We start from the raw sequence: 9,156 nt of genomic DNA on the forward strand, positions 1-9,156 counted from the left end.
CTCTCTGGTAGCACAAGGAGAAGTTGCCCATCACCATTCTCTCTGAGTGCAGCCTCAGAGCAAAGATTGCAGTCAGCTCTGGGTTTCCCCATCAATTCCTGCTCCTCCTGTGAGGCAGAATAAAAGTATAGTGTAATCAACCGTACTGAATGCAGAAGGGTCCAGTGCAGTGGTTCTCAACCTATTTACCATCGTGGGTGCCCTATGCAGCTCTCTCTGTGTTTTGTGGGCTGCATCCACACAGTATATATGCTACCTGTGTGGCCCTGAGGATGTCACATGGGCCGCAGCTGTGTGCTGATTGGGCAGCGAGTTGAGAACCACTGGTCTAGTAATAGAATAAATCTCTCCCGCTGCCCCCATATGGACAAAACGAGTAGTGCCGTTTCCATTCAGTGTCCTCACCTGAAACCTGGCTGATAGAGGTCCAAGAGCTGAGTGGGGGACAGATGTAATTGAAGACTGCTCTTGGCATGCTTTCCATTAGTTTGCTCAAGAAAGGCAGGCTGAATGCTGAGCCTATAGCCTTGTGTAAACTAAAAAGGTGCATCACTGATTAAGTTAAAACAGTGTAAGCCTCTTGTGTGGACACTCTTAAACCAAAATCAGTCTGTCCACATAAGAATTTAACGGAAATTGGTTTTTAAACAGATTTTCTTAAATCAGTGCCAGTTGCTCAGCTAGACACAGCCTAAGTCTGTAAAGTCCAGAGATAGCTGCTGCTTATAATAGATTTGTATTGCCTAGATGGCTCCATTTGTGCTAGGTATTGTACAAACATGAATGAAAGACATTCCCTGGTGTAAAGAGATTACTAGATAAATGGTGGGAGGGGAAACTGAGGCACAGAGAGGGGAAGTGACTTGCTCAAGGTCATAGCAGGTCAGTGGCAGAACCAGGACTCCTGAGTCCCAGTGCAGTGCCTATCCACTGGACCGCACTGCCTGTCTGTGCTCTCCACTGTGCTTTTGGAGGACTGAACTATTTCATGTTTTAGGGTGGTAGGAGGCTTCCCTCTTCAAAAGTGGCATTGACTGTAAGCTTCCAGGAGGGGACCTAAGCGATCCTATGTGTCCTTCCTGCACCAGGCGGGGCATGGCTTTGAGTCGCATGTGGTGACTCTGATTTCTTGTATGCTTCAAGTGTCTCCTGTGTAAATGGGCAGTGCCTGGGAAAGGGGAAGAGATGTTTCCAGTCCTCATATGGCTCCTGGAGAGACCATCCCAGGTTCGGGTCATTCTTCTCTATGGAACAGGCTGACATTTCTCCACCGGGTGAGGTGCTGACTTCTGAGGTAGCTGGACGGCAATCTGGATTGATGAAGCGATTGATTGTCCTGAAAAGTTCTCCTATTTTATGATTTAGCAGCTGCAGTATCAAAGGAGAATAACGATCTACTGCCCTCCACTGTGGCTCAAGAGTAGCATTGCAAGGGTCCCTTCTGTTGAAGTCTCTCTGCGTATGCTGTTAGCGTGGAAGTTTCTTTCCTTCCTGCTTTATTCAAGGTCCTTGTTGATATACAAGGGCTATGTGGTGGGAGGAGGGATGTCAGTGCACTTACTTCAGAAGAGCATCTTTGTATCCGATCAGGACCTTGCCCCCCTACCACTAAACCTGCCCTTCTTTGGTATCTTTTGTGAATTCTTAGCTTGCAGAATTCTGACTGCCAGTTCTGCACTGTCCTGCCCATGACACTGCCAAGGCACGGCTCATAACCAACAGCAGAGGTCAGGAATGGGAGGGAACTGCCCCGGCTCTTCTGCTTTAAGCAAATATCTGCTACCTTTAACCAGGAAATATCTGTTTTAAACCTAAGAGCCGGCCTGCAACCATGGCCTCTAGCCTACAGCCTAGTGTTGGGAAAAGCCAAAGAGGTTGGCAAAACATGGCTTGATTCTCCTCTCATTCTGCGCTGAAGTAAGTTGGGAGTAACTCCGTTGAAGTCAGTAGAGTGAAACCAGTGTAAGTGGGAAGATAATACAGCCCAGTGGCTGAGAGTCCAGGATCATTTAAGGTGCCTTTAGTGTCTGTCAGCCATATACAGGCTTTGAGGTAGTGGGACAATCAGACTACGGATTTCAGCTTCCCTTTCACTGGAGACACTGTGTGAGAGGAGTGGGGAGTGGACTGGGAGAGGGAATAGGCTGGTTTACGTTTCCAATACAGTGCATGGAATATTAGATGCTTGGATCCCATTTACAGTCACAGGAGTTGCATGTCTAATTCTTTACCCGACGCATTGAAAATATACCCCTAGGAGTCCACGTGAGCAAAGCCACAAACCACATTAGAAAAACCACAAAAGCCTATTTGGTGCTCAGACCTGCTGTGCTCTTGGCAGTAATCCAGGGCTTAGCTCGACTGTATCACCTCTCCAAGGCACAAAGGGCAGGTCCTGCAGGCTCAGGTTATAGGGAGGTTGTGTAGAGCAGCTGGCACTGGTCCTCTCCGTGCATATGCCTGGCTTACATGTGAACACAGGGCTGACTTTGGTGCGGGAATCCCAGTTGTTAATATGTATGCAGGCCCATGTCTTAATGCCCCACCAGAGAGAAGAGTCCTGCCCAAAGTGTTACTGGCTTCATTTGCATAGGAGAGGAGCGGGGTTGGGAAAACAGTTTGGAAGGGCTGGCTCACCGGCCTGCAGGGAGGGATTTCTATTGCCAAGTAAGGGACCCTGATCTGAGTCCCATCCTAATCTCACTCTCCTTGGACCAGTGGAGGCTGAAGGTACTTGGTGTTGCTTTATGGCTGCCCTTCCAGCTCATGAAGGAGCAGCACTGGCCAGTTATGAACAAAGGTGGAGCAATTCCTTGGCCAGAAGGATGGTGGCTGCAATTTAGATTTCAATGGGTGGCAAGGGAAACACGCATTGTAGGGAGGATGCTAGAAGAGGCTGTGGGGCCCCAGCAGAGACACAAATAAGCCCCAGAGAGAGAGCATGGGGTTGTGTGAGAGAGAGCTGCTACCTACCATGGGATCATTAACTTTTAAAGATCCGTAACAGTCTGCAGCCTCAAGCCCTAGGAGCTGACTGGAAACATTACGGAAGAACCCTTGGAGCCCTTTTATCTGCTGACTGGAAGCATTACTGCTGCCTGCATTTGATTCCACATCTATTGCACGGTGATCTCACTGGCATTCTCTGCAGAGAGCCCACTTAGTCATGGTAACCAAAAAAAAAAAAAAAACCCTCACAAAAAAAAATCCAGTTTTTCTGATGTGTGTGCATATCATGTAAGTCTAATGCAGTTCTTCATGTTAGGTCTTTCTTTTGCCCTTCCACTCGCTCCATATCCAGACAAATTAGAGATGGAAAAGTCCTGTTATGCCATGCAGCCCCACTCCCTGCTAATGCAGAGCTGTTCCCTATGGGGCCTTTTCTCACATCTTGTCTAGTCTAGTTTGCAGTATGGCTTTCTCTATTTGTCTTGGGAGATTGTCCCACAGGCTGATAGATTAAACTCTCAGAAATTTATCCCTGATATTCCATCAGACTTTTCCCTTTCTTAGCTCTATCCTCACTGCTATTTTTATGCTAAATAATTTCTCGCCTCCTCGGTATTTATCCCCCTTGAGATATGTAGACAGTTATTGTGTCGTGTCCCCCACCACACACACTCACTCACCTTTTGTCGCCACTTAACCAAGCTGTATGTATTTAATCCTTTAATTTTTTCTCAGAAATCAGTCCCTCCAGCCCCCCACCATTTTTGTTGATCTTCTCTGAACTCCTTCCAATTTATAATGAAGAGCCCAGAAATGAATACCATATTCCAGTTGTTGTCCCATCAGAGATGTCGAGAGAGTGAGAGAGACTATTTTGTCCCCCTTCCTCTAACGTGACGTCTCTGGGTATGCAACTTAAAGTAATAGTCCTTTTTATTTACCATATTGCAGTGTCAGCTCGTGTCTGTTTCTTTGGGCATTACTGCTTCTCGGGCTCTTTCTTTCCTACGAGTATCTGTTTGGACCATCTGTCCCTAGATGTTCTCCAAGTTACAAGACTCTGTCTGTTATCGCCCTGTGAACAGTGTCTAAAGCTAAATGTTTCTATTGCAGTCTTTTGACATCTGTGGCCGTGTGGGGAGTGTCCGGAAGGCACTGAAGGTCCTTTGCACCCCTCAGGTAAGTAGTCAATGTGTGTGGCCAAGTTGACTTGGAAAATGTTGCCACAAAGGAAAGGTTCAGTAAAGCATTGCTCAGGGTGCCAGATTTATGGTACTTTTGAAAAAAGTCACCCACCACCCCGTGGCTGTGATGGGAAGCCCTACCTAACTTTTGGGTGGGAAAGCAATTCCTGATGTCTGCCCTTTCCCAACAATGTTAATGGAACATTGCATGGCTGGTCTATTGCAAGATGCTGCATCCCTTTTCTGGAAACAGATTGACAAGTATGTATGAAATGTGACGGTTAGAGGCGCTGAATAGTATTGTTTGATCCACTGAGTCTAATAAAGCGGCGAGTTGCCGTTTGTATGTGTGTCTGTAAGGCAGAGACTTTAAGACATCCCCTGATTTATTATTAAAATAAATACTACCGTATTCGCCCCAAACATGGCAACGTACAGTAGTGTTATGGTGGTATTTACAGCCACTGCTGGAGAATACTGTGGTTATCTTTTATAGTGGTAGGACCCCGTGGCTTTTCTGCCATGTGGAGTATAGATATGGGACCTAACACCATGGTACTTTCTCAGCACTTGGCACGGGTAATGTGTATGTTTGGAGACAGTGTGGCTCAATGGATAGGGGACTGGACTATGAGTTGGAACACTTGACTCTCTCATCATGTGGCTTTGGGCAGGTCACTTCACCTCTCTAGTTTTCTGTTTCCCCATTCGCACAGTGGGGGTAATGACATACATCCTCCTTTTTATAAAGAGCTTGGAGGTTTGTGGATGAAAAGTGTTTTGGGGATTTTTTGGAGCTAGCTTGTTGATGATAATACTTAGCACTTTCTAAGCACCTTCTATCAGTGCTTTGCAAACAATATTGAATTAATCCTTACAACACCCCACTGAGCTCCGTAAATATCATTATCCTTATTTCCCAACTGTAGATACTGTGGCACAGAGGGATGAAGTGACTTACCCAACATCCTGCAACAAAGTCACTGTCAAAGCAGGGTCTAGGACCCTCATCTCCAGACTCCCGCTGTCAGCCACAGTGCAGGGATGTAGCTTAGTTTCCAGTGGGCTTTCTTCAGTGTAGAAAAGCTGGGCATGAAAAGAAGCATTTGTGTGCGTGTACAAGAACAAACCAGGCAATCTAAACCCTTTTGCACAGAGAGGTTTTTCTTCCCTTTCCCTAACAGACCTATGGAGTCCGTGCAACCAGCCAGCAGTGTAGTGAGGCTGGAGACATCTGTGCTATTTGCCAAGTGGAGTTCAGGGAACCTTTGATCCTTATGTGCCAGGTAAGAACACCAAGCTTGCCAAACCCGTTGTAGGATCAAACTTAACCTCGTCACTTCTAAACATAGCATAGAAATAGACACAGTATCTCCGTCTAGTGCCCAGTGGACATCTAAGTCACCAAACACCCAACCTAGTATAGACATAGACACTCCCCTGCAGAGCCTAGAATATAACCAAGATCCCCAAGTCTCTCCATTCCTCTACTGTCAGCAAAGATCTGTGAAACTTGCAGCCAATGTGAGTCTCATCCTTCTCTAGTGCTGGCCCACACAGAGAGTCAACAAACTTGAGCTAGAAATAGCTGCGTAGACAGCGCTTCGAAGTTGCAGCTCAGACTTTGAAGCCAACCCCCCTCCATAGGCTTCAAAGCCCGAGCTCTGGCTGGAGCTGCAACGTCGAAGTGCTGCCTGCACAGCTATTTGTACAGCCCTAGCGCAAGCCCGAGTCTGTCGACTGGGGCTGAGAGACTTGCTGCGACTCACTTCAACCCCTCAGTTTTGGAGAGTCTGGCCCACACCTGGAATTGCACTTTGAAGAGAACAGAGAGCTAGTGCAGCGCACCGAGCCCTGCTGTTATGTACCCAGAGAGACATCCCGCACTTAAGAGAACTCTATTTTGGACATGTGTTTCCATTTCTTCATTAAGAGATGCTGATGTTTGAGTTATTGCCTGTGTGGGGCTAGTGTGCTCATATTTGGGTTTATTTTTCATGCAGACGGGTGAGTGAGATCCTACAGGTTGCTCCCTCCTTCTAAACTTGCATTGCTTCCCGTACCAAAGCTTTTCTGTTGCATCTGTGCACTGGGTGACAGGGTTGTTCCCCTCCCCTCAGCCTGACGGAGTCCCTTTTCCTCCACAGCATGTGTTTTGTGAAGAGTGCCTCTGCCTGTGGTTTGACAGGGAGAAGACCTGTCCTCTTTGTCGGTCCATCGCAGTGGAGACTCTGCGCTGTTGGAAAGATGGCACTACCTCAGCTCACTTCCAGGTTTATTAACCCCAACACGTACCAGGATCAGGATGACCTGTGAGCAGACAGAAGAAAAAGCTGGGAAACTCATTGCTTCCAAGTATTTAGTGGGTTGTTGTCTCGGTCTTTCACACAGCTCTCTCTCTCCATCCAACCGGGGGAGCAGGTTGCCATGTTGTTACGTCTCTAGCAGGGATCAGAGTCCATTAGCATGAAGAGTCTTCTAAGGAGAGGGAAGGGGCGTGGGTTTTCAACTCTTCAACTCTCCATCCCTGCCACTCTTCACTGCTAACGTGGGCCTGAGGTCCTTGCTTGAACTTGCTGTCTTCAGCACAAATTACCCCAGGCTGGCTCCTCTTTGTCTATTCTCTCAGTGTACATAAATGTCGTGTTTGTAGGGAAAACATGATGAGAGTTTCCCATTATATGTGTGTAGTCCATAATATTAGAGGAAAGCTTTCCTCAACTGACTCGTGAGAGGACAGCAGACTGGAGTTATGTCATTAAACCAGCCTCCTGACTCCCCAGAATCTGTCGTCATAAAGTTACATTGCCACTATTGTATTACCTGGGGAAACACGTCAGAGACACTGCTTCAGTACCACTGGTTCAGAGGTTCATTTAGGGTTTTGGGAGAGGTTGGTGGCCGATAGCCCTGTTGTTGTAATTGATACCATAAAACACATGGGTTGCCATCTTGATCTTTATGAAACCTCAAGAGAAATAGGAGAGGGCCATATTAAAGAGACCAAGAGGGGGTGGCATTTTCTCAGTTTTGAAATGTTTCATCTTTAATGTTCATGGTTGGATTATCTGCTTCCTCTGCAAGTGGGAGAGCGTGGAGAGGTGGGGAGAGATTAAAGCCAGGTCTGAATTTTATTACAAAAGTTCAAGTGCTAATTGAAGGCCATGTAAAGAGATGGTTTTCTCAAACCCAGCCCACAAACTGTATAGAGTTCATTTAAAAAAAAAAAAAAAGCATCTCATGCTGTTTCCTGGGGATTGGCTTTATTAAAAAACAAAATGGGAATCCAATAACATATAATTTAGCTCAAAACTTTCTTGCTAGGCTTGGCTATTCTGAAGGCTCCTCTCTCAGGGCTGCTCAGCCCAAACCTTAGATCCTCTCTCTGTAGGGAGTCAGCAGAATCCACCTCATTGTTTCCTAGCAGGATTGATGCCTGCTAACAGGGTGGAGTGTTGCATGCAAATGCTACCAGTGTGATACAGACATAAAGAATTTGGATTCTTTCGAGCTTCATTTGAGATGTCCAAAGATGATCCTATAGCTCATCTTAAGATTTCTCCTAGATCTAGGGTATGTATCTGGATGTGGCCAGCCTGCATGCAAACAGACAATATTTCGAAATCCCCTATCATGGTGACAACTCCTCTAATAAAAGCGATTAGTGGCCCCCTCCTTCTATGAGGATTGTGTGAAATAGATGCAGGGTGCATTTTACTTGAGCGGTTGTTCATTATGAGGACCTTGCAGTCAGGTTCCACCATCCAGGGTAGACTGGGACAAACTTTCTCTATTGACAAACCCCATCTCGCCTAAACAAGCAAATGCCTCGGCTTCAGAAAACGCTTTTCAAGGACAGCGGCTTGTACCCTTAACAGGCAAATGAACAGACTAGATGCTGGAGTAGCACAAGTCTGTATTCTGCTGTCTCAGTGTCTGTCGAGAATCTTATGCTGGCACTAGGATGCAAATGGATTTGATGTTTGTTCACTGTCTCTCGAGCTGGAGCTTTCTCTTTCGCTAGACGGTTTACTTTTTGCTGAATGCACGGAGAAATGGCTTTATTAAGCAATCATGGCATCTTCCATGCTCATTACTATGGAAATGGCCGTAAGGTTACAATCCCACTTGACTGGATAATCAAGCAGGAAGAACTGTACCTCAGGGAAACAGGGCAGCACGTATGTATTGGTTGCTTTCCTCCCCTCCTACTGTAAAGCCTCCTTGGGGGGAAAATTAAAGCAAACATGAGCTAATGGCAACTGGGTTTTGTCTTAACTTTCCTTGGAAAAAAATAGGACAAAGGAGAAATGATGGAGGCAGAATCTGAATCAAACCTGAATTAAGAGAGAGATAGGATGAAGGGAGAGGAGAAGAGGCTTTGCCCCACAAAATAAGGTGAGGTGCCTTTGTTAAAAGCCTCTTTAGAAAGACATGGACTAAGCCGAACAGTCCTCTGGTTGTCTCCAAAGGAAAGGTCTCTTAGATTCTGTAAGAAACAGGAGAGATTTCCAACTGGCATAAAATTTCGACATGTGAATCATAGCCTGGGTGAACCTTTATCTGGGTGGAATGGCAAATTGCTGACTCTGCAAGGAAGCACAGGTGAATGTAGTATGAATGGGTTCAGTTCTGTGTGTAATACCATGGAGTGAAACTGATAGGTTAATGTGTAGTTTCTGCTTTCTAGAGTCTCAAGGCTGTTCTGAAAACCTGGTTCCAAGTAGGAGTGACTATTTCTTTGCTTGCCTTTAGGAACTACTGCAAAAATCAATGTTGTGGGGAATGATGGTGAAGTGTATCAAAATGTTAATAGGAGAAAGATTAAAACTACTGATGGCATTTGACATTCTGGTTGTAAATAAGCTTTTTTTTGTCTAGTGTTTCCTCCCCTGCCATCAATAGGTGCAAAATGTCTCTGTTATTGGTCTTTTCTCTTCCCTTCCCTCCCCCCCCCCCCCCCCCCCGACTATAGTCTTCCAGCTGCGAACATGAGAGAGTGAATTAGCATCTTAATAGTAAC

At 46.1% G+C, this 9,156-nt stretch overlaps 1 protein-coding gene across 1 annotated transcript in view; it reads left to right on the top strand.

Moving 5' to 3' along the window:
- The window catches only part of RNFT2 (ring finger protein, transmembrane 2), a 29,891-nt gene extending 23,476 nt beyond the window's left edge, over positions 1–6,415 (top strand). The window contains exons 7-9 of the mRNA XM_065417903.1: positions 4,063–4,128; positions 5,318–5,419; positions 6,281–6,415. Of these exons, the coding sequence (XP_065273975.1) occupies positions 4,063–4,128; positions 5,318–5,419; positions 6,281–6,415 (303 nt within the window). The remainder of the gene's footprint in view (positions 1–4,062; positions 4,129–5,317; positions 5,420–6,280) is intronic.
- Positions 6,416–9,156: the final 2,741 nt, after the last annotated feature.

Source organism: Emys orbicularis, chromosome 16, assembly GCF_028017835.1.
Source record: "Emys orbicularis isolate rEmyOrb1 chromosome 16, rEmyOrb1.hap1, whole genome shotgun sequence".
NCBI classification, from domain to species: domain Eukaryota; kingdom Metazoa; phylum Chordata; order Testudines; family Emydidae; genus Emys; species Emys orbicularis.